The sequence below is a fragment of the Perissodus microlepis genome, chromosome 10 (genome assembly GCF_051167445.1).
Source record: "Perissodus microlepis isolate ML-2025 ecotype Zambia chromosome 10, ASM5116744v1, whole genome shotgun sequence".
Classification (NCBI taxonomy): Eukaryota; Metazoa; Chordata; class Actinopteri; order Cichliformes; family Cichlidae; genus Perissodus; species Perissodus microlepis.
Genome location: NC_140470.1, coordinates 29,319,617 through 29,345,713, shown reverse-complemented (window position 1 = coordinate 29,345,713; position 26,097 = coordinate 29,319,617). Strand labels below are relative to the sequence as shown.

Below are 26,097 nucleotides of genomic sequence, written 5' to 3'. Positions count from 1 at the left end.
CATCAGTACACAATTGAAACCGATTTAGTGAGTTTGTTTAGCCGTGGAGGGTAACAACTGAAAATATGAAATGTAAGCTAAGACTCTCTAAAAAATCAGCATTGCTGTTCGGCTTTTTATTTATCCATCCATTTGTTGATTCACTCGAAGAGCAAGTAACGCAACCAAGTGATCAGTTTGATATTGTAACGGACTGGGTTACAAGTTAGTTGACTGTTGTGTTATCAGTGTTACCAGTGTTCAGAATTGCCAGTTACTTATGGCATAGTTGGACCACACCCGCAGCAAGGTGATTTACTGAGTGTCCTTGAATGTGCAGTAGTCTAGAGGCCGGTTGGCCTGTCAATCAGATCAGCTACCAATGACAGAGAGTCTGGAGGAGAGCAGGTGTGTGGTTGGCTGAGAGTGTTCGGGGGGTGGGGGTTAGAGAGAGTGTGTGTGTGGGGCGGAAGAGAAGGAGAGAGTCGGGGGTTGTGCTGTTGCTGAGAGCGCACTTTTTCGCTGTTGTTTTGGCGTTGGCTACGGCCCACAGTAGCCCGTGTTACTCTTCTGAATAAACACCGGTAACTGGAACGCTGATCGTCTGTGTCTTCTGGCGAGGGACGCTACAATATCAATCTTTTGTGATACACCGTCATATTTACATTATTAGTTCAGTACGAATGATTTGCTTTGGTACCTGGTCAAACTTAAGCTCTCCTCTGTCTGCAGCAAACTCGCAGGCAGCAGCTTCTCCCCCCTCGCTCACATGGGTGCTGTGCTCAGTCGCCTAGTGCTTGAGCTCGGATCATACCAAAATTAGGGGGAATTTACGACGGTGCGCTCTGTGCTTCGTGTGTTGTTTTTGTTTTATACAGTTGTCAGTCAGGCATCTAACTAACAAATTACATTCCAAAAGACCCCATGCTTCTGAAAAAATGACCCGGGCTTAAGCCCAGTAAGTCACCCCCCCGCTCCGCTGATGGTTGACTCCAAATCTCCCGAACACTATGTCGATTTGAGAATGCAAGACCGAAACAGCGAGACCAAGACCGAGACCAAGACAAAAGTCTGTCGAGACCAAGACAAGACCAAGACAAAAGTCCGTCGAGACCAAGACGAGACCAAGACCACGTAAAAGTGGTCTCGAGACCGGTCTCGAGACATCCAACTCTATCACAGATACACCTCAGAGATATTCTAACACGAGCTTCCTGACGTGGATTATGACCTGACATATGAGGAATATGTCAGGATATTCAGAAAGACAGAACTCAGGTGACCAGATCCCAACAAACAAATATAGGACAAAGACTGTTTGTGTGGAACAATGTGGGACGCATAATCTAGAATTTTGACATTGATTTGACTTTCCCAGCGTTTCCTGCTGAGTAAACAGTAACCATAAAGAGAAGCTAAAGTGCTTTTTCAGTGATCATCTCTAGGTTGTTGTTGGCATGCATCCATAAACCACATAGATCTTTTTGAACAAGCTCACATGCACTTTCATATTTTTCATCCTACAAAATTAAAAAAACCTTTCACCAAAATGTCTTTCATCAAAGTGAGCCAGTATCAACTTTGTTGTCCTAAATGGAAAGACTGGTTTGAAATAACATTTATGTTTCACAGGTCAAATCATCAGAGCAGTCTGGGTTACTTTGTAAAGATCTCTGAGTCAGGTGGACCAACACTGGCTGACAGACTGTTTTACGTCATGTATGGACTGGATGTGGTTAAACATGACTTCTGTTTTTTAGGGAACTAGACTGACTCACGCTGCAGGAAATCTCTGAGGCTCGAGATGCACTGCAACAGAAGCAGAGGGGAAATGTTTTTCTTTCTACAGTGTAGTGTGCCAAATAACTTGAAGACTGCATGATGATGCATTTCCAAATAACAATAAAAGAACTTGTTAAAATAAAAACTTGATTTTTTTTTTCTTTGTTGCTTGTCAGTCAGCCACAGACTATCTATAAAAGGAAGATGTAGCACTTCTTCAGAACTTTAAAGATGTGAACTGAAACGGAGTGAATGTTAACTGAACCTAAACCCAAACCTTAGATGGGTTACAAGTTGGCATCCTAACACCCACCAGCTAACAAAATACCCCCAACAACAACTATATAAAAGACAGTAGTTGTTTCTGGATCTATAAAAATGAAGCCAAATTAAATTCGTAGTTGTAAATCAGGAGACCACTATAACTGTAAATGGATCTATAATTGCAATAAACACTGCTGTTGAGTGTATCGTCTCAATCAGGAGTTTAAAGTCTGCAAAATGTTCATTTTAGAAATTATGGTAACATTTAGAGCTTAAAAGCACAATAAAGCAGGATGTGGGAGATAAACGACTATTAAGTGATGTCACTGTGTGTATATAACTGTTTTTATTTTAGATATAAAATGAACAGATAATTGTAACTGTTCTGGCAGGAGGGTCTGTTTAAAATGTTTGACGAAACAGATTTTAAACACACACAATGAATACTTGACTCCTGTGTGGCTGATGAGAGTGTAACATTTATTCTCAAAGAGAAGAAAACTGTACAGAGACTAAAAATCCAGGAAAACTTCTTTGAACCATTAATTGGTAAAAAAAAAAAAAAAAAAACCAAACAAACATTACTTCAGTCACTACTACAGAGTCACACGTACATACAGAGGAGGTTCGGTTCTGATGCTTCGGTCTGGAGGAAGATTTAAAGGGTCACACAAAGCACTTGTGAACATAAAAATAACAGCAAAAAAACCAAACAGTCAATCATTTAATAGCTACACATCTAACAACAGTGTGGGCGTTTACTTTTGTGTCCAGGGTTGTTCACACAGGACCAAAAGGAAACAACATGTGACTAAACACCACAGCAGAGTTACAGGTGGCAGATGACATGGACTTGGAACTTTCCACTTCATGAAATCGTCCACTGCTGTTACAAAACACGCCGAATCTATTCCCAGCAAAGGGACCGTTTCCACTTCATAACAAGAGTGCATCATCAGTAACTCCAACCAGGATCTACCTTTTCATTTAGCGGTGGAACTACAGCGCCCAGTATTTTCTAAGAAGCGTAGCATGCATCATCCTGCAGAAACTTTGCATATAACATCGATAATTACCAGTAAGCTAGCATTGTAGGACCACTAAGAGAAGTAAAATAAAACCTTGCATTACATTTACGTCCTCTTATATTAAGGCCTTTTAGAGATGAAGAACATTTGTTTGCACACCGTTGCAACTGGGGACCCCCCCCCCAAAAAAAAGAAACTGCCAAAGCAGAAAGAGCATCGGTGAAGGTTTCTGCAGGATGCTCACTGGGCACACATCAGCTAATAAGCACTAAATACAAACAGGAATTCTTCCCATCGTTTAGCTTTTCTTCCAAAATTTACTAAGATAGTTTTTTCTCATACCCAAAAAAGGGAATAAAATCTTTTGCAAAAGAGGAAGTGGAAAAAAAAACAAAACAAGAAAACTTCAATCTATACATTAAATATCCCACAAAACAAAACAAAAAACATTTTCTGCAAAAGAAATAACTGGAACGTTTGAGGAGGAGCCTGACAATTTTCCTGAGACAAAACTTGTTACAATATAATTAGAGAATCGTTGTCTGTTTATTTTGTCTGATACTGAACTGCACCCGAGAAATTTATTATTTATTCATCCCAAAATGGAAGAAAAATATTTTAGTGACAGGCAGAATATATCAGAGGAAGCTTTAGCATCGTTACCCTGGAGGACTGCGTGACAGCAGAGGGTCTGGGGTTGAGTTAGAAGTTATGATGAGGATAAAGTGCGTTAGTATATGATACTTATAAACTTGGATCGCAACCATCTTCAGTTTCAGCTTCACCAACATAAGCTCTTCACTTCATTGTGGGGTGATTCATGCTGACGTGGTTGGTCAATGCGTTTGATTTTACATCCAAGAAACACTGAATATGATCACGGTTTTCTTTTTTGTTTTTTAAATGTATATAACCATGTTTGTTTTTAAATGGGAAAGATGGTGGACAGCACAGTGGTTATCTTAAGTGGTTAGAGCTGCTGTTAAAAGGTCCCATGAAATAGTTTAAGTTCCACAGTTGATATTTCAAAAATATTTACATAAAGCTGCTCACGCCCAAATCTATGGAGGAATGGGAAAAGTCATTAACAGCATAATTTCAGGTCAGACACGTTTAAGCCTTTGGATAACGTGGGGGGGAAAAAAAGATCTAAATTGAAACATGATTGCAAGAGTTCTTGTCTGGCAGGTCAGATGATAATCAGTCAGTCAGATTTACTGGTCCACTTTTATTTTGAGGCAAAACCACAAGCTTGGATTAACTGACCAAAAACCCAAAAACCAGATTATTACAGTAATTAAAGGTCAAAGCTGATTAGGAGGTCTGTCTGTAAATTGTGTTGTTTGACCGTCAGTTTGGGTGCTTAGCTTACAGCTCAGCCACCCTGCCACCTAAATTAGACTAAGTGGAGGTTTGTTTACAACGTTCTCCATCTAACTCCTGTGTGGCAAATAGTGTTGCACTTGCAGATCCAAGGTAGTTACTTGGTGGGTTAAATTATGGCTTAACGACAGAAACTTATACAGGACTTTTTAGGCAGTGCAAAATCTGTTGGATTTATATTTGGAAGAGTAACCGGACCTCAAATTGAGGGCGTTAATAACACGGTAACATTTGAAAAGATTTGGACATAAAAAAGAAAAAAAAGAAAAAAAGGAGAACTGGAATACACTGAACTAAGCATGAGGACGTCATCATTTCATGGGACCTGTGGTGTCTGTGCGTCAGGCAGCTTGCGTTCTCAGAAGCCGGAGGGCGTCAGGATGTTCATATCTCTCGGTTTGAGCTTGTGTGTTCGGGTTCCATGCCGCCGACCCTCCACCGTGGGAATCTCCATTGTGGGTGGAGACACCTTCTGAATGGAAGCGCTGTCGGCCAGTCGAGCCTGCGTCTTCATCACCTCCATCGGGGTCGGCTTCTGAGCGCCACGGTACGCCTGCAGAGCAAAGCCTGCTGGGAAAAAAAGATGATAATACAACTTGCAAGAGGCTCAGAAGGTGGTTGATATAAAGTGACAATATTAAAAAAAAAAAAAAAAAAAAAAATCAATACATTTTAAACATTTTACAACATGTGTCCACAAATAAGGGTTTCTTTTTAAATTATTATCTCTTTGAATTCATTGTCAGAGCCAATTAATAAAAATAAATAATTCCCATTATAACACAGACAAACAACCCGCACCACCAAAACCCCCCAAAATAAAACAAACACACCCAAAAAACTACTTCTCAATCTTCAAGAAAACCCCCTCAGCCTAATTTAATCTCTTACAACCCCCCCCCCCCCAAAAAAATAAATAACAATAGTAATAATAATAAAGAATCTGATTCTCCCACCACACTATAAATATAAAGCAGCTGTCTGTTTTTTTTTTTTTTAAACAAACTCTATAAAAAGTTGTGAAATTCTGAAAGAAAAAAATTCTTTAAGCTGTACAAAATCTATTTCACTCAGGTCCCTGCAAACATTACTTTTCTCGGGTTACCTACCGAAAGTCATCCTGGGAAGAAGATTTTAAAAGTCTCTGATTCAAACTGAACATCCCACATGTAAAGACCTAAACGCAGTTTCTCAAAAGTCATCGTTGAGCTGTAGTTTTATATCAATGCGATGAAGAAATCTCAGCTCGCCATTGCTAAAAGCCAATGACTGATCAGTCTCTCAGGGTTGTCAGCCCTGAATGTTGTTCAGTGTTTACTGTCAGTCTGAAGTTCATTCAATCACCCATTAACCCCATTCCTGGACTGAACTGGTCATATGGGCCTTTGTTCTTCCATAGTGAGGGGTTATTTTAGTTTCTTACCGCAGCGCTTCATGTTTGTTCTCTTTATTTTGTTTATTGTATTGAACACGTCTCATGGGAATTCTGAGGAGAACCTTTTTCGAGTTTTGTTTACACAAGACAAGCAAACACTCAAGTCATTTCCACAGGCTTCACACTGAGGCTGTGCTGTTACCTGGAGTTGTGGAGTCTGATCCCAGGTCAGAGGTCGACTTATGGACAGGTGGTCGAGGTCCGAAGACACCCCATCGTTCCACTACACCTCCGCCTCCTCCCCCTCCCCCGACGTCTACTCCAGCCATGTCCAAACTGCTGTTGGAGGAGGAGGCAATACTGAGCTCTGAACTCGAACTGCCAAACCAGCCTCTTCACAAACACACAAAGTGTAAACACGGTTAGGTTTTTAGCATTTATCACCTTGTTGGGTTTAGACGGGCAGGCTGATAACCTGAGGACACTGAGTGTAAGTGTGTGGTTGTACCTGCGCTGTGATTTAGGGGAGCTGTGTGGTGTGTTGGATGGAGTGGAGTGGGTGGAGGAGCTCTGGTGCTCTTCCTTGGCCTCCATGCTCTGGATCTGGAGTTTCTACAATAGAAACAACAAAACACACTGTAAACCTTTGACCTCTGTGAAAATGTAACAGTTACTTTACTCACTTTGAAACAAACATGCTGCTTGCAGGGCAAATGCTTTTATTTGTATTGTATTTATTTTTATACCAGGGACAACACATAAATAACACTGCAATTAAACAAAAATGCAACCAACACAGTATATGTAGGACTTCTAGCCACAGCTAATTTGCAGACTATGACCCTGGGTAGGCTTTTTAAGGATTTGTAATAACAAGCAACTAAGGCAGAACACCCTGAAGCACCTAAAGCACGGGAAATTGAAGAGAAAGAGGAAGTGTTTGAAACAGCAGTTCCTCCAAAGGCAACGTCAGGTCATCATTGGATCCTTGCTAAATCCAGAATCAATATTTAAAATCCTCCTCCTCACATATAAGTACTTGAATAATCCTTCCCCATCTTATCTTAAAGACCTTGTAGTACAGCATCACTCCAACAGAGCACTTCTCTCTCAGACTGCTGGTTTACTTGTGGGTCCTACAGTGTTTAAAAGTAGAATGGGAGGCAGAGCCTTCAGCTATTAGACCTTCTATTCTGTGGAAACGGCTCCCAGTTTAATTTGGGAAACAAACACCTTCTCTACTTTTAAGATAAGGCTTTTGCTAAAGCATATAGTTGGGGCTGGATCCAGTGACCCTGAATCCTGTCTTAGTGACGCTGCAACAGGTCTAGGCTGAAAGAGGTTTCCCATGATGCACTTCACTCGCCTCTTTCACTCACTAAGTGTTTATACACCTCTCTGCATTTAATGATTAGTGATTATTAATTTCCACCTCGCTCCTACAGTGTCACTTTTGTCCCGTCTTCCTCCCATCATTCCCAACTGGTCGTGGCAGATTGCTGCCACTCTCCGAGCTTGGTTCTGCAGGAGTTTTTTTCCTGTTAAAAGGGAGTTTTTCCTTCCCACTGTTGCCAACTGCTTGCGCATAGGGGTCATATGATTGTTGAGGTTTTCCTCTCTGTTATTGTAACAATATAAAGCACCTTGAGGTGACTGTTGTTTTAATGTGGCATTACATAAAAAAAAAATAAATAGAAGTTTTATTGTTATTTTCTTCCAAATATTATGGTCTCCTGCGTATGTGTGCGCGCGCATTGGCTTCCTTTGTTAGTTTTCGGTTCCCTGCTGGGTATCATCTATGTGCAGTCTATTATAATATCATTCTAAAAACAGCTGGAGCCCTTTGATAATAAACTCCCACTAAAACAGTAGAACTGGTGAGCCAAACAAGAATTAAATGATACAGCCTAAAACCAGTAACAACAGGTGCAGCAGCTTACTTCTGATGATCATGAATGGAGCATTGGATACAGCCATAAATGATTTTTTTTGGTTTAATGCATATTTGCTGATGACTGGCACTGGTCTTTTCTCAGTGGGAATTTATGGATTCAGTTCCACATTGCACATTTAATTGGTGGAAACAGTTATGTGAGCAATCTCGTTAGCCATCAACCAGGTTGGTGGCATAAAGTAAAAATTCAATTCAAGGCTGATTTAACAACCATGTGTAATAATCAGCTGCATTTTGGGTTCACACGGGTTACACGTGTGTCTGACCTGGATTGTTTCGGGCACGCGATGGTGATGTCTCGTCTCCTCAGCAGTGAGGCCTTTGTGGGGTGTATAGCCGGTGTCAGAGAGCCCTGCTGTCTGCTCAAACTTATATACGCTATCCTGAGTTTGCTCTGAAACAGAGAAAAACAGTTTGATTCTAATGTGAATGCATTTTCATGCACAATTATTATAAATTCAAACAATGAGTAAACAAGCTACTTCGTACCAGAACTTTTTCTGTAAGTTTGCACATTTTCTTCTTACAAATTAATCCTAAAGTATTTAATTAAATTACATGTGTAGTTAAAGCTCTTTAAACTGACAAAAAGGGGAATTTCATTTGTCTGTACCACTTCGTCCAGTCCATGATGTAAAATGAGTTTGACGTTTCTGCTGTAGTATTTGATCAAACTTGTCAAGAACACTCACTCAGATAAATGCACCCTTAATACAGAATATCATCATTAACAGGAGTAACATACTGTTGATGAGAGAATTCATGATGATGGAAGAAGCCTTGGTTTTCACCACAGCTTGTGGTCTAGAGGCTCCAGTGTCCTGTGCTGCAGACTGACTCGCACCACTCTCATCCTCCTGGTGAGAAAACATCATCAGCACCCACGCACTGAAAATACGGGCAGTTTAATAGTAAAGCAGCGTGTGTCACCTCAGCCAGGTGTGTGAACTTCCTTTCGGGTATGATTGGTCGTTTCCACAGGTTGTTGATACTGATGTCATGAGGCGGTGTGGACATGGGGGCCTCCAGATTATCGTCATAGCTGATGGCACGCCGGGTCATTCCGACAGGAAGCTTCATCCCACCCATCCCAGATCCCTCGATGGCTGCAAACACAAAAAATAATCCCAATGGGGACTAAACACCAGCTCTCCCTTGTCTAGTGCAGTCTCCAAAATCATTCTGAGATGTGTTTTAGAATTACCAGGATTTCCCACATTCACTGCTTGAGATTGTGGTTCGATCTTCATATTGTGTCGGACTGTAGCCCTGAAGCTTACCTACAGGTTCATGACAATGCATGTCCCCTACATGGTCAGTTCAGACATAAGCTGACCTTTTACCTGCTCAGAACATGTCGTGTTAGACTGTGCGGTTGTGAAAACGCCACAGCTAATTATCTATCATGTACCCTGCCTTCTGTCCTCTCCGCCATGCCTAAAACACATGGATTATTTAAAATACTACAAATATTGCTCAGGCAGAAAATCCTGCTGTGTGAGAAAAGACACCTGTGGATACACCCTGACCCAATTCTCCCAATCCCCCCCCCCAAAAAAACCCCAAAAAACAAACCCAAAAAACATGTTTGGTATATAAACCTGAGAACAGTGCGTATTTATAGGTTTTCTAATGTTTACATCATATTGATTGACTGTTGAGAAATATCTGCTACTGCTGGAAGTTCCAATTTCAGGCAAATGTTGTGATAAGCATCTGCTTTGTTAATGTTCGTGTCAGGAACAATAATAAACCATAGTACATACAGATATTAATAGTTGATGAACGTGTGTGATTCAGCGTGGGACTCACTATAAATGTGTTAACTTGAAATCTGCTCAGCTGCATTTGGTGGGGAAGACTAAACAATGTGTGCAATCCTTTTATATGTGGACAGGAACATGCTGAACTTTTTGCACATTAACATGCAACTGAGAATTAATCATACGGCATCCTGGCAGTTACCCTATTCACTTCATCCCAGTGATGTGAAATGAGTGGGGAAACTATTTTTGGACCTACAGAAGTTACAGTCTATTACATCAATTTACTAATAAATCAGTATCTCAGTATATTTGTATACGTGTCTGTTCTTTGCCTACTTCGACAATCATTTAGCTTATCAGCTTCAGATAGAGAATGTAGTTGCCGAGGGGGGCTGAGCATGGTTGTTTGGATGAGCTGCTGTAAGCTGTTCTGTTACCAGAGATATCTGGAGAGCAACTGCTCAATGCATCACTCTGTGTGCAGGGCATTGACTCCCAAACTGTAGGGTGGGCGTGAAGCCACTGCAAGTGCCTTCATATGGACAATGAAGTGGAAAACATGGAAGTGAAACAAAAGCTAATTATTTGATCATTTTTTAATTCTCTCCCTGTAAGGATGAGAGATGCCAAAATTATGCAATTTTTCTCAGCAATATGCTGCAAAGACAAGTGTGCTGATTAGATATTCAACTTCATTTTATTCAATTAAGCATCTATGAAGTACGGTTTGCTGCTACAAATCGAAGCTTAAAATATGCCACATTTTTCCCCAAGTTTCATTTATTCTGCATGACTCATTTATAAAAAATATCATGCTTTAAACTAGACTCTGTAGAAAAACAAAAACAACTCCTGATCTCTTAACCACAACTAAGAAACCATGACTGGCAACAGTCACATGCCAACAATTTGCATTGGAAGGAAAACTTGAACATATGCAAAAAATAAAATAATGGAACAAAGCTCAAAAACGGTATAAAGAGGAGAAAGTTACGAACGGGTTGTTAAAATGTAACTTTCAGGAGCAATGACGTCAGGAAGCTGCAGATTTTTTTGTGTGTGTTCATAGCAGGTGTAGAAAGCCGAGGTTTACACGGTCATTAAGGTTCAAAGCATTAATCTGCTGTATCTTGAAATCGTGTAGAGCTTGGTATTCACGGGGTTGTACTCACAGTTAACAAAATTCAATGTGGATTTTCTTTTTTTTTTTAATCACCACCTGAGATCTCTGTGCTGGTAGAACTAACCAGTCATCTTGTTGTGTTAATACTCAACCTTAAAAACTGTAAAACTAGCACAAAATGCAATAATTTTTGCAAAGCGGGAGCATCTCACAGTTCTATGATTCACAAATGGACAACCCGCAGCAATTTTCACACCTTAAAAAAAACAAAACAAAACAAAAAAACCACTTTCTTAAACATAGTTAATGTTTGCAAAAAAAGTTATAAACCCAAATCCATGTCCTCTCTTAAACCTGACCTTGTTGAATTAAATCCACCTGACACTTTTGCACTTAAGCAACAACTGAAAATTAAATTTAAAAGCATAATTTAAAATATATAAAGTCTAAAAATATTATGCCAGCAGTGACTTTTCATTTTAACCCAGACCCAAATGCCAGTCTCCCATGTTAAAAAGGGTCCATTCATCCACCGCAGCCTGCTCCTTACACTGCTTCTCTTTATATCAGCTCACCTGACTTCTGAAGGCAAAACTTCAGAAGAACGCCCCCCACCCCACAAACATCAACCATGTGTTAGAAAGCTTTTTCAAGTTTTCTTTTTGGTAAAAAGCCTCAAAGATAATGATCTGTAACATGTTAAAAAAACCCAAAACAAAATAAAAGGGTTGTGTCATCTGTGGATACAAAATATTGTATTACACACCCACAATTACCACTTGCGACACTAGTTTTAAAGTTTTTAAGGTTACGACATCTCAACTATGTGGCTGATATGATATGTAGCGCTGATCCTGGAACAATATTAATCATCCAGTTGCAGGAACAACACAAACATGGGGAAATCCAGTATGTCATACTGGCACCATGAGAACTAAGCCTTACATTAAGGTTTACGGTTAAGGGTAAGTCTAACTTTTAACTTTGTCTAACTGACAAATGGCTTCATTCATGTTGCTTGGACAAAGCTTGTTCAACCACCTTTCAAGCAGGAAAAAAAATGATTCATGTAGCCAACAACTGCAGTTGTCCTCTTTTCAAAACAGCAACTTCATGATTACCTGCATGTTACACATCTAGAGGAAATATACATGTAGCTAGAAGTATTAAAACAAGGCTTACACTCTTCCCAAACAGGCAACAATACAACGAAATAAAAGCCTTATTCAGATGCTTCTACATAGCTGCAAGCACACTATTCTTTCTGCATACATGAACAGAATGGCCCAATTCTAACAATGGAAAACTAGTCCTGACTGAAATTTGAATACTCCTGTCATAGGAATTACTCACCTGGTAAATCTCCAGAACCAGACATGGTTGGAGTAAAGATGAGGAACAAGTTAGACCAGAATAGGACCTAAAAAAGAAGAAAGGAGATTCAACATGTGTTTTTTCCATAAATATTTACCTGCCTCTGATTAAAACAGCAACTCACAAACAAAGAGTAGAACAGTGGTTGACAGGCTCCTACCTTCCCGTTTTTCTGCACTGGTGTAAACTAGGTGGCTTGCTGGGTTTTGTTATGATGGTTGGTGAGAAACACAGAAACGCCTCTGGCAATGCATTGTGGGAGAGCAGCAAGGCCAGCAGAGCAACTACAGAGACACCAGAGTTAAAAAGGTCAGCTGTGAGAAATTTCAGTTTGAAGGCAAACCCTTGTTACACTAAATTAAGAGAGGTTGAACATGCTTCGTCGAATACGACAACAATACTTTATGAAACTGTTGTAAAAAATGTCTTTTAAGGCATGAAAGAGCGCAAAACCAACAATCCTCTCAAAGTGAAAGAGAAACATCTAGTGCTACCGAGAAAGACACAGTGAAATGAATGAGCACAGACCATTATCCTGTTCTATAACACTGACATAGCCACCGCTTGCCTGCAGGATTATTCCAGAGGATGATTGCAGACAGGCTGCATTACATAATCCCTGCTGCAGCAGCAAGGTGCATGCAACACCGGTAATGACCACTTCAAAATAAAAGCTTAGATTTCAATCAGGCACACGCTGAAGGTTTCCTTAAACACAACCACAGGATGAATTAAAAGAAGCTTAAAGCAGATATAGGGAGAAATCGTCACAGGGTTAGCCGTAATAAAGACCACTGCCCTGCATACGCAGAACTCCACTGAGGAAATTCGTATTTTATAGTCTAATATTATAAAGGTAACCGCCCCATGCCTGTACAATTGCTTTTGGGATCACATATTATCATGTTTTTAAATTCAGACGCTAATGAGCCAATAGCATGCCATGAGATTCCTGCACGCCGATAATGTGCAGGTCAAAGAGAATAAATAGGTCTATAACAATTTAGCACAGCTTCACTAAAACTGGTGCTGTTTGGCACGTTTTAAACCTTCCCGAATGTGAGAGTGGTTGTTACATATTCACAAAAAGCCTAGCACTGAGTTTTTCACGTTTACAAAACAAACCAAAACCTGCCGCATAGTTCAGTTATTTATTTTCTGAGTGGAGTCTGACGGAACGAGATAGCGGAACCAGTCTGAGCTGGAAAAAAAGACACAAAACAGCTGGCGACTGACGGTATTTTAAAACGGTTTTATCAGCAAAGTTAGCATTGCTTTGTTTGCCTTTTCTTACCGGAGGTAATGACGGCTTCAAAGTGACGATTGAAATATGGATGACCCTCCAATGTCGACCACCGCGCGAAGAGAACAACAGACTTGTTGGGTAGCAGCCATTATTGGGTTCGATAAATAACAGCCGCTTCCTTGACGGTTCCCTTTGCTTGTTCTCGCGCATTCTCATCTCATCGCGAGAATTGGCCTTCACACGTGTGCCTTTCCGTAATTGTGAGGACAATGTCACAGTCATTGGGTGTAACGCAGTACCTGTAACAGTAACTACAAATAAAAACAATTTCTACTTCAAAAACTTTTTTTTCCCTTTGTTATGTTTTATTAAAATAACCACTTATATTTTGGAGATTAAATATGCAATAAAAATCTTAATAATAATAATAATCTCAGAAAAGTGTTGTCTGCCCACCTCTCCCTATAAAGGGAATTAAAACATACAACAACAACAACAACAACAATAATAATAATAATAATAATTATTATTATTATTATTATTAACATTTATTCAAAGAAATATCTTGAAGTTGCACAGTAAATATAACTTACAGGATATATTACACCAAAAAAAAAAAGAAGCCCAAAAGCTACATCTCAGACTCTACAGGTTTCGGTTAGCATGCTAAATGTTCATGAGAGGGGAATTTGAAAAATACTAAACAAGTATGGTTTGTTTGGGAAGGTTTCAAGGACAAATCCTCTTCTTTCTCTTAAACTACAACAACAAAAACAACAACAACAACATGGCAGCACAACTTAGGTTTCCAAAGTTACATGTGAGCAAACCACAAGACTTGTGTGACCATGTCCTTTAGATAGACCAGACCAAAGTGGAGATGTTTGGCTACTGTCTTAATTCAGTAAGCCAGCAAAAACAAAAATAAAATAAGGGCAAACATTATGAAATAAATAGTATTGTTAAACAGAAAGGAGACATGAGGAGAGGAAGTGAAGAAGAGAGTGTGTGGAGAGTTATGATTTGTGGCAGACAGCAGCAAGAGTGAAAAGAAAGGTTTACAACATGGTAGTGAGAATTGCTATGATGGATGGTTTGGAAATGTTTTTTACACTTTGAAGAAGACAGGAAGTCGAGCTGGAGGTTGCAGCGGTGAAGATGTTAGAATTTTCATTGGAAGTAACCTGAAGGGGGAAGGTGGATACATAAGAGGGACAGCCCAGGTAGAGCAGTTTGGTGACAAAAGATAGAAAGGCAAGGCTGAGCTGGTTTGGACATGTGCAGAGGTGGAACAGGGGAAACACTGGATGTAGGATGCTGAATGTTGGATGTAGTGAAGGAGGACATGCAGAAGGTTGGTGTGACAGAGGAGGATGCTAGGGATAGGGCGGGATAACCTGATTATCAGCTGTGGCAACCCAGTATTACAGGAAAGAGTGCAACAGCGTGGTTCAAGATAATGCATCTTATTAAAGAGTTATATTATTAAATTGTTTAACCAGCATTTAAATGCTAGAATCAAAGAAATATGTTATTTTGAGTAAAGGCAAGATAAATAATGCTACAAAGATTCATTTGCAGAGTTATTATTATTTTTTATTTTATCAAGTCTCCTTTTGTATAAATTTAAAAAGCAAGTAAAGTTACACTTTTCAAATATGTGATTATGTAAATGTTAATAAAAACACAGCTAATGAGTAAAAATTGTTACAAAACTAATAATACTGCAAACACTTCTACACTCTGCCTTTGGTCAAATATAATTTTACAGCCGTGCTGAACATTTTATGCAACCAATTTCACATAAACAAAAACTAAGCAACATCTTATTGTCATGAGTTTATATATACTCACTGTTTTACTAAAACTTGTGCTTACATTTGAACTTACATTATGTGTAATTGTTTTAGTTGTTCAGCGTTTGTATCATAAGTGAGTGTTTGTCTCCGCCTAGCGGCTGACTTGCATCATTTTAATGTCAAACTTCACTGGCTACCTGCATTTTGTTCAGGTACAGCCTATATAAAGTCCAACCTGACATACAACACATTAATGAAAGGAGAACACCTCTTCAGCATTTAGCACAGGTGTACAGGTAAAGTGTTTGGCGGTGCTGGAGGAGCATGCAGCACACATTCCCCGCACAGCCAAGATCAGGGCGTGGTGGTAACTCGTTTATTACAGGTTACAAACTATGTGGCCATTGTGACGAAGCGCAGTCAGTTTGAACTTTGTAGGTCGTGAGCAGCGTTTTCGCCCTGCGCCCTCCCACTTTGTGGCGCGTACGCCAGGATTTGCATACAGAGGAGTAGAGCGCCCGCCTCCCTCAAGAGTTTGGTTTTCCTTTCCAAGCAGTGAGTTTCTGACCAGACTTTGCTCGGCAGAGGTGGAAGTTAAACTCGGGTGGATCGACTCCTCCGCTCAGCCAGCGCTGACAGACCTGCTCTGTTTTATCCCGCTGTGCGTTTTCCCCACTTCAGCTGTCGCTCCGTCGGTTTTGTGACGTTCTGGGCCGATCCATCAAGATGTCTCAGATGAACAAGAAAACGATCACGACGACCAGCTTCAGGAATCTACAGGCCTCTCCGGAGCCGATGGTTACAAGGCTTGTCTCCCCCAGCCCTGTGCTCTCCGGGAGCTCCGTGTCGTCGGTGACACCGATGTCTCAGGTGTCCGCGGTGCCGTACGCGGTAAACGGCGCCGGCTATGGGACGTTGCGGTACCTGGTGCCTGTGCAGCAGCAGCAGCAGCAGTCCTTCGTCCTGATGCAGCAGCCTATGATGCAGCAGCCTGTGATGCAGCAGGTGGTGTCCCCGGTGTACCTGCAGAATATGCAACAGCTGAGTATCGGCAACCAAAACGACTACATGTACCGGGATCTCAGCATGACAGAGGTGAGGCCATGCGCGCATTCAACCAGTATTCCCCCCACAACTCTTATTATTTAGTCAGTTCAAAAGTCTAAGAAATACTGGGAGGCAAACCAAAAAAGGAATATGGTTTACTGACAGCAACTAAGAATGAAGATTTCTTAAGATATGTTATTTGCAATACCCACAATAATCACCCACATTAAACTCTTCTTTGTTGGTGTGATGCAAAACACCACAGAGAGTTTCCAAAACATGAGATTCTTGCAGAAGCTTCATTAGAAATCAGATTCTTCAGGCAGCACTTTCAGGGATTTCTTTTTAATATAAAAATTACTTTTTTCCACCACTGCTTTTATATTACTTGTGTTTGTTTTCCATATGTGTTTGAAATTAATCATCTGACATTTTAATGACAACTAAATAACTATCATCAACAAAACACACCTTTCAACTTTTCATGTATTTTGAAATGTATTTTCTTTGGAGGCCTGGAATGTAAATGTGTCTCTAAAGCACATTCGGTTATCTTCTTTTATTTACATTAGATATAAATAAACTAGACGTGACAGTCAACACAAAAAGGTTCAGACATTTTTCATACTGTTATACTGTTACTGTTATATGTTTGCATTTCCCCCAAAATAATTTATTTAACACAGTACAGTGGGCTACGTACTGACTGATTTCACTCACTAAAACTAAGCGTTTTACACATTAGAGATAAAAACACAAGCATAAAATGCTAAATATGAGTATCAGTACAGATTTGGTGGTTTTGATGCAATTTACTAGATCTTGTGTTGGTATAAATCAGTTTCTGCTCACACATGGCTGTTAAGCATCTTTAGATGGGTGATTGGTTTAAGTTGCAGTCAGCTATCAGAGCAGGGAGGCTGCTGTGTGCAGATAGTATGGGTCAGCCATCAGGAAAGCATTAGCCATGTAAGCATGTTCCTAATATGGCATCAGCTTCTCATTTCTCTCACTGTGCTGTAAATTTTCTCAAGCTGAGGTGATGTTTGTGCAGTTAAAGACACTTTTTCTGATTTGCTGGCATGGAGGAGGAATTTAGATTTTTACTATGTAAATATAAAATTGAGCCTTTCCCATTTAATACGGGCGATCGTGGCTCAAAGAGTTGGCAGTTCGTCTTGTAACCGGAAGGTTGCCGGTTCGAGCCCCGGCTCGGACAGTCTCGGTCACCTATCACCTACTGGTGATGGCCAGATGGGGCGATATGGCAGCCTCTGTCAGTCTGCCCCAGGGCAGCTGTGGCTACAACTGTAGCTACCTCCACCAGTGTGAGAGTGAATGAATTGTAAAGCGCTTTGAGGGCCCCGAAAAGCGCTATATAAATGCAATCCATTATACTGCATATTAGTGATGGGAATTCTGGCTCTTTCGGCTCGGCTCACTAAAAAGAGCCGTTTCGTTCGCGACCGACACATCACTACTGCATATGCTATTTTTTTTAAGTGGGGTTTAGCAGAGTGAAAATCTGTCATGTGTATCGCTTCATTAGATTAAAAACAATATGCAGAGTAAAGTAAATATCCAGAATAAAGCCAGAAAACATTTAGTTGAATTTTTTTTTTACATTATTTTATGTCTTTAAAGAAATGCATGAGTGCATAAATACTTACTTATATTACGGCAAGAACTTCAGTTAATTATATACAAACACAGAGAGCACAACCAATCGCTCACATTGAAGCTACACATGGAGGTCGTCGTGTCTGCAAAACATCTTCTAGAAGGGGGCTGCTAGCCTTGTTGAATAACTGTTAGTAGTTGAGGTGGGGGGTCTTTTCTTTAGATTTAGATACTCTGATTACAGTATTTAGTTTCCTTAACTGATTACCCAGTAAATTATTGCCGTGCTGAAAAGGCAGATAATGTATGACCCAGATGTTCAGGCTTCAGGCTCCTATTAATGCTCAGGTAAAGGCAGTTTTTTCTGCTCTTAGCTCTTTATGAGATCAGTTAGAAAGGAAAATAGTCATCTCAGGCACATGACTCTGGCTGTGAGAACAGCAGCACCATCCACTTGTAGTTAAAATCATCAGTTTGTAAGGTGAAGCCAATTAGAAGAAGCCACGGGCTAACTATGATGAATGAGGAATAATTTTAATGGTGAAGTATACAAAGCTACTATAGTAGAGGTAAGAATAATGTGCTTTAAATGTCTTGCATTATCTCCCCACATTTATTCAAGGATTAAGGAACTTTTGCCAGCTCGGCCCATTGCCAGTAAAACAAACAGCTTAGAGCTCGGTCGCTGGCAAAATACGATATGGCATCATTAGCAGTACGTCCTCATGATCACTACCAAGTGTGCTCTAGGTCTCTTGAGTTTTGCCACCTAAGTACACTCAGCCTGAGCTCCGATTTCTCTGAATCTTTATCTTCCTTGATCATTTGTTGATTTACGAGACACCGGTGTGGTCCTCCAATTCCCAAAGTCTTGCCAGCGAACATTTCCCTGCTCCAGTAAGCGCTTCCTGAATATGTTGGCCTCTGCGCCTGGAATGGTTTACACAAGGTTTCTGCTGCAGGCTGAAAACATTTGAATTATATGAGCTTTCTACATTTTTATCTGCCTCTTTAATGAGGATTTTATTTCATATATCTAGTGTCGAGTGCAGCAGAATTGAAAAACTTCCTCTGCGTATTTTTTTTACTTTGGCTACTTACAATTTCAGGCTCATTCTGCTGCTTAAGCCACTGCATTGAAAGTGCTCACACCGTGTGTGATAAAGAAGTGCTGCCACACCCCGTCTGACCGCTGAGGCGGCACGCCCTGACTTTTGAAGACTCATTTATTGTTCCACCTGATGGGATCTGCATCTGCTCAAGTAGACTCTGGTGATCGAGTGTTTAACTTCGTCTTTCGTTTTTTTAATTAATGAAGGAGCTGAAGCTGATTTGTTGTGCCAGTAACTTACAGGACTTTCACTTTAGAAAAAGCTGCCATGCTCTATAGTTAGCTCTTAATGACTGGAGGCTGTGCATGTAGAATAGTAATGTAGTAGTACTACATGCTGTATTTGACCGTTTATCATTTTTAGGTTTCCAGATTTCAGTGTAACCGTTGGCACTTGTTTGCATTATTTCATAGTTCAAGTAATCATCAAAGGTGTTTGTTAACCCTTTATTGACCAAGATTCATAAAGGCCTCGAATACTTATTTTTTATCTTGGCTATAAAATTGTAAAAAAGATTAAAATCTCATCATTCAGGAAAGTAAGGGAATAGAAGCAGACATGGTAAATCTAGGCAGAGAGGATTCGTTCTGTCTGTGTTCAGACAACAATACCTTCTGAATGTCTTGTGCTGTCATTATACACTGATTATTGCCATACAGCCCGTCTTCTTTCTTAAACTGTTTAATTTTGTCTCTGTTGGAAACGGTAATGAAGTTGCAGTCATTTAAAGAGGACTTGTAAAATGGGCTTGCTAGCAGGCCCATGGTAGATAAAGGGTTAAACATCATTTTTGAAACGGTTCGTTGTCCAGACGTCTCACTTTAATAGGACTGACTGATTAGGAATGGGAATTCGAGTAACTTACAAGAGCATCCTGGAGAATTACACACAACACATCACAATTCAATGCCTCAGTGGAGAAGAAAGGAAAGAATTAGAGCCATGAAGTAGTGATTCTCATGGGTAAAGCATGTTTCATTTAAAATACGACATCTGGCGCTGGTGTATTGGTGTACCGATTTGTTTTCTGATTTTTAAAGCATTGCAAAACTTTTAATTGGCGTGTGCATCCGTGTATACTTTTATTATCAATAGATTCATGGGGAAAAATAGCTGAGCATGACAGATTTCTACTGTGTCTTAGCGGCAAAGCTCATGACCCATGGACCGCTTTTTGTCTAATTCACAGCTTGTTTGCCTCATTGGAATGTATTTTGATTTTTACTGGCTCGGATTCAATTTTCGGTTTTGTTAATGCCTTCAGAGTGAAAAAAAAACAAGTGTCAACAATGCTCACAAAGTCAGGAAGCCCTTTTTTAAAATTTCTAAAGCATACAAGGCTAAAGCAGCTGTATTCAAATTTCTGGCACATGGGTAGACGCCCTCAAATGGGAAATAATAAGCTTTCTAATTTTTCCAAGTTGCACTTAACTTCCCAATGAGCTCCATTTATTTTGCACTGTTATTTATTAGTGCTCTGAACTGGATATCCTGAAGGTCATGATACAAATTCACAAATTCAGATTTATTTAAACACACTGTATGTTGGACATAGAGTTTGTATACCATGTAATTATTTATTTGAAGAGTACAAGGAACAACCTTAGAAACGAATAAGTAAAATGGGGTTGAGTGTTGTAGGACAGTGAGGCCATGTTTGGGTCTAGCAGAGCAAGATTCATGTTACTAACGGGCCTCAGCTTCAGACTGCTCTGATGCCTCAGTTTCAGATTCAGAGTTTTTTCTACTAGTGGATTCATATTGCATCACAGAGTGGTGCAGCTTGTTTCAAACAGGGCTTCTCAAAGCTCAGTATGAGATAAATGATTCTCTTTATGTCTGACAGCCTCTTCTTTCTTCTCTCCCTCTTTTGCCGGCTGTTTCAGAGCACCAGCAGGAAGTCTTCATCTGTGTTCAGCCATTCAACCAGTCCTATCAAGAGCCCTGCGACAAGTGTTGAGGAGGAGGTAAGGACCTCACATTCACCCAATCACAAAAGCCTCCTTACTGGGTACAAAATGCTCTATAAAGCAGAAGTCTCTGTACTGCCTAAGCATTAGCTCATCACTAGGGATGGGTATTGATAAGATTTTCACGATTCCGATTCCATTTTCGATTCTGTTTAACAATTCGATTCTTTATCGATTGTTTTTTTAAAAAAGGAGAACACTAAGGTCGATTAGCTTAGAACTTTGTTTTATATCTCCTCTTTGAACAAGATAGAAATTTAGGAGTAACATGGCCTTACAAACCCAACAGTGAGATCTTAAGAGATCCACAGCCTACGGCTCTTCAATGGGGTGTCACAGGGTCCCCGGGGAAAAAAATTGTAAATGTAAAACAATAAAATAAATATTCTTCTGTAGCAATAACAAAGTATAACATAAATTATTCTGTAGCAGTTACACAAGAATATCCAGTAATGTCTCTGCCTACAATTAAACACATTCACTTACTGAAAATCGGGGGCATCTGCTGTGGCAAACGGGTGCAAGCCTTTGACCACAAACTTAGTCACTGCTCGGTGACATTCGTCTATCCTGGCCTGAAAGGAGACGCTACCGGTAGACTGCAGCGAGAACTGCCAGCATCTGAGCCAGACTCTGTCTCTCTCATCATGGTCACCTAAATGCACAGTAATGGCAGGTTTTGTAATAAGGCAGATCGCGCTAACATAATATGCACTGTTAGTTGATTATTTACCTGCCGCAATAACGGGAGAGGACGTGCAAACGTTACCGCTGCTGCTGGGTTGAGATTCACGAGTCCGGAGCGGAATTAAAAACACGACATTCATTTTAAGGTTATCGAGTGTTTTGTGAGCAAATGCTTTTGCATATTCGTAGTGTTTCCTCCCTTAAATGAAATATCTACTTTGCAAGTATTGCAAGTTGCCCTGTTGTCATCCGTTCTCGTAAAGTATAATCAAACTTTTGAGCCTTTGAGCCGCTTAGGCGACATGTTTCCTGCCAGGCAAATGACGCTCCGCAACGTGGTGACGTCATTCGGGGCGACTGGAATCAATAAGGGAATTGTTTGCAAAAATGGCAAACAATTCCAAGGAATTGAAACAGTGGGAACCGGTTCTCAACAAGAACCGGTTTTCGATACCCATCCCTACTCATCACTGATTTTAAAGCTACAAAAGCACAAGCTTCAAATCTATTTAAAGTATATTTAGTTTGTTTCATGGTGTTAAGATGAACGAAAAGTGCAAATAATGATGAGAATAATATTTGAAAAAAGTCAGCAGCAATAGGAATACAGGTCGAAACTCCACCAACAGACATTTCATGTCAGTGATGAACACATCATTAGGCAAATGAGACTGTAGCTTGTTATAACAAGTCAGAGGTGGGTCCATTATCTGACAGTGTCATTTCAAGATTAATAAGAAAAACTTAGAGAGAAGAGGTTTTGCACCACACCACAGTCTAGTTCAACAGGTTCACGCTGCAAGCATTCAAGAGCAAGGAAACCCCCAAACTGTGTTTGACATGTAAACGCAAAGGATGGACTGCATTACAGTTATATACAAATTAAATAAACAGTAATTCAACATAAATGTGAAGTTGTGAGGCAGAGACTGACTGGACAGTTAAAACGTTTAAATCTATCTTTTGTTTCTGCCACATTTCAACGAATATTTAAACATGTACATTAGTTGTGTGGTTATAAACATGCTGCACATTGACATCTAATCACCGAAAGACTGTTTGCTTGTACCTGAGTATCAGCACTGATGCAACAAAAAAATAAATCAATCAACATTTAAACCCAGAAGACAAGACTTCAACTTGTTATGAATCAAATTATGAATTTGATAATCTGAACACAGAAAAATCTGATCATAGTCCAATATGTTTGATACAACAATTGTTGGTTTCTGTCTGTAGTTACAGACACTTTGAAGTCAAAGCTGTTTCTTCAACATGAAAATTGAAAAAGACGGAAAAATGCAGAAGGGGTGTAGAGTCCATCTGTCAGTTAGGCAGGGACACACCCATCAGTCTCAACATGGGAACACTAGTTCATCAAAGTACAGTAGCATAGCAAGTGTTTTCTTTTTTTTATCTGGTTTTGTTTTAAAATGAATTCAGCCAGGGGCAACTCATTGCACATGCATGCTTTCTGTGCAGGCAACAACGCCCTGCTTTACAGTCACACTGTTACCACAGCACTTTGTTCGTAATCACAGGACCTGAAACGGTCACAACATTGACAAACCACGCTGGGTGGGTGTGAAAATTGAGGTGTGTCTGGCCACTTCCCAGAGGCCTTTGCTGTAGGTGGATGCATTCTTTTGATTTGAACCTGCAGTGTCATGTATATGGCTGTTGTTACAGGAGGGAGGATCTTTGATTTATCGAGCTGGTGTGGCATTTTTTCTTGGCACAGCCGAAGAAAATCCTGTGTATCTAAACACACTGTTAAGTCTGTTAAGTCCACTAACAAATTAATCAGCCAGTCCACAGTTATGTAATACTTTATCACTGACATATTTCCACTTTTATGACCTTTGACTTGTTTATTGTGAAGGTAAAGCTGCTTTTGATCACTTGATAAAAAAGAAATGGCTTGTGTAAATGAAACCCTAGTTAACTATTCCAATGCTGTAAAACTTTGCAATTCAACAAATATTGTACCAGCCTGATTATAGGTAGCTACATTGCCTTATAAGCTTACAGCATTGTCATTTGCATGTTTTGATAGTCTGATGAAAATATCACAAGCCACTTTTTATCAGCATCGGTGAAGCCCGTCTGGTCAAACTCATTCACTTCCTGTGTTCTTTCTTTGCTTTTATGACTTTTTCATCTTTTTCTGTGTCTTCTTTGGCATTTTTGTCTTTTTCTTCATTTCTTTTCACTCAATCTTAGAATAAAATGGTTTGATATGAAAAGGTAAAACCTCGTAATCACAGTCTGGGCTTTCTTTGCTCGTACATCAACCATCTGCAGAGTGTCCTGTCCCCTGCCTCTAATCTGCTTTCGCTCCAACTTGCTCGCAGCGTTCTTTCCCGTCATCTCGTCAGTTACAACTTACTACTAATCAGCTTTTCGTGACCTGCTTGAAGAATTCTTTCTTGATGATTTCATTTTTAGTGAGGATAAAGTGACATGAAGCAAATTGTGGTTGACCTGACTTTTTTTTTTTTTTATCAGACTCAGAAAAAGAAATGTCTGTCAGTCTGCTCCTGACTTTAATGATGGTTTTCATTTTGAACATTTTTTGAAGTCATTTGAAGCCACTTTGAGCACAAACGACACTCTTACTGTGTGACACATTCTTGGAAATTTGACTAAAACATTTCTCAACACACAGCATGTTTGTAATGAACACAGACCCACCGGTGAGGCCGGAAGGATTGGAGGGCTAAAATTGTCCATCTCCGTGGGAGGGGACAAGTTCAGAAAACAAAACCCAAAACATGATGGATTCTTGTAGTGTGCAGAGATGGCTGGAGTGCTGTTGAATGTCACGGAGGCCTTTTGACCTTTGTTATCTGAAGACTGAAAGACATTCCCTGAGCACTTGAGAGGGGCGGGGATTGGTTATTAGATGCAAATGCAGATGCTACTTGGCAGACTGATCATTTACCTCTCACCTTTTTCCATATTCATCATCAGCCATAGCGCAATGAGGCTGCACAGTGTGGATAAGAGGTAGAATCTGAAGCGTAAAGGGAAATTCACCCATGAGCTGCAACCTCCAGGCCTGAAAAGTGAAGCCAATGCATACCTGCTAGAAACTGCAGTTCTGCAGGCTGACTCCAAAGGCACATCAATTCCCACAGTCTCCTTTTGTTAAAATGCCCATCTTTACAATAGAAATATGCAAGCTTAAAGCACGATACAAAGAGCTGTTAAGGGCTTTTACTTTAGGGTAAGGTAACATATATACATTTAAATACTATGATTTAACAGATGTGAGGTAACTGCCTCACATCTGTGTAGGTTTTACATCATCCAGGTAATCGTTGAGCGCTTGAAACGAAGAGAACTGGACTTGTGTATTTCACCTCTCATCCAAAAGGCTTCTTGTCCCAGCTACTCTTTTTGGAGGCTGTTCACATTTTTGTTTTGGTTTGAATCATAGTGTGTACAGTGTGTGACAGCAGCAGATAAAATGTTTCCAAAAGCAACACGACGCGACTGATTAACAAAGAGTATCAGTTAACCCTGAATGGAAGGTGTGGCATAACTGAATCTTCTCAAGATCAAACTCTGTTTTGTAGATCTGACTTGTATCAGGCGCCTACAGAGAAGAAAATGAATATAGCACTTCCTTTGCACTGACCAGGTAACCATTACCGCTGTGACCTACATCATGTTTGTCACCAGCCAAGTCTCAGCTTAAATTCTAGTGATAAACACGGGAAGATCAAAGGAGAAAAAAGTTGCCGGACCAGTTTTGAAAATGTTACCCACAGTGAAAAAAAACATTTAACCTATTCTCTCTCTCACACACACACAACATAAACAGACTTCCACAGGCACGCAAGGGACGCTTCTCTAAAATGCATCACTACCTAAAATGATGCTGTCACAGAGCCAATCAGCGTGCAGTGACCGTAGGACACTCTACACCGCTCCACTGCTTTGCATGCTAATGCAAGTTTACAGTTGCAGGTCTGTACAGGCTGAAGTTAAAATGCTATATATTAGCATATTTATGACCTGGGAGCGGGTTTGACTGTGACATCTGGTACAATGAAACGCAAATTTCACATGGTAGCAGATTCATGTGTTACATGAAGGCCCCAGCTTTTGCAAGGTATAGTAAAAAGCATGTCTGCACATGTGTTTCTTGCTTTATGTGAAGCGAAATCTTGTTGCTTGAGGATAGGATTCATTTTTATTAAACAGGAGGGCTTTTGTCTGTGTGGCAGTAGTTTTGGCCTGTTCACCCTCATTCACCCTGCCAGGTTCATGTTTTCCCACTTTTGTGTGAAAGCACTTGGATTACCTGCACGGAGCAAGTTTTAGAGCATAACACGGTTCTCTGACGAACGAGAACAGGGGTGCAGCTAAAGAATGTTTTCATAATTTCTCTGATTTTTTCTTCATGAATTAATGCTTATATGCCAGAAGATGTTGCAATCAGTTTTTTAACAAAACAAAGAAAAAATGAAGAAGAAAAACAGTTGTCCAAAATAAACAGATAAGAGCTTAGAATAACAGGGGAGGGATCTTAAGGTTTCGAGACTCCATCTCAAAGGTCATCTTAGGGCAGATTAGCTCC

General features: G+C 40.1%; 2 protein-coding genes across 5 annotated transcripts in view; one reads left to right on the top strand and one right to left on the bottom strand.

The window, feature by feature from the left end:
• Positions 1 to 2,484: 2,484 nt before the first annotated feature.
• LOC146379633 (putative monooxygenase p33MONOX) lies at positions 2,485 to 13,481 on the bottom strand. 3 transcript variants are annotated; one of them, XM_084940944.1, is made up of 9 exons: positions 13,323 to 13,481; positions 12,189 to 12,312; positions 12,008 to 12,074; positions 8,696 to 8,871; positions 8,511 to 8,622; positions 8,032 to 8,159; positions 6,320 to 6,423; positions 6,014 to 6,204; positions 2,485 to 5,003 (listed from the first exon to the last, which is right to left on the bottom strand). In XM_084940944.1, the coding sequence occupies exons 3-9, from the start codon at positions 12,030 to 12,032 to the stop codon at positions 4,795 to 4,797; spliced, it is 945 nt and encodes a 314-aa protein (XP_084797070.1). In that variant the 5' UTR covers positions 12,033 to 12,074; positions 12,189 to 12,312; positions 13,323 to 13,481; the 3' UTR covers positions 2,485 to 4,794. The 3 variants fall into 3 exon arrangements, with proteins under 3 accessions (XP_084797070.1, XP_084797072.1, XP_084797069.1); XM_084940946.1 differs by having other exon boundaries at positions 2,485 to 5,006; positions 6,014 to 6,150; XM_084940943.1 differs by having other exon boundaries at positions 2,485 to 5,006; positions 13,323 to 13,480.
• A 1,966-nt stretch (positions 13,482 to 15,447) lies between these two features.
• The window catches only part of pof1b (POF1B actin binding protein), a 36,528-nt gene continuing 25,878 nt past the window's right edge, over positions 15,448 to 26,097 (top strand). The window contains exons 1-2 of one of the 2 annotated variants that reach the window (XM_084940941.1): positions 15,448 to 16,168; positions 20,739 to 20,819. In XM_084940941.1, the coding sequence (XP_084797067.1) occupies positions 15,800 to 16,168; positions 20,739 to 20,819 (450 nt within the window). In that variant the 5' untranslated portion in view covers positions 15,448 to 15,799. The remainder of the gene's footprint in view (positions 16,169 to 20,738; positions 20,820 to 26,097) is intronic. The other variant, XM_084940942.1, reaches the window with a different exon arrangement.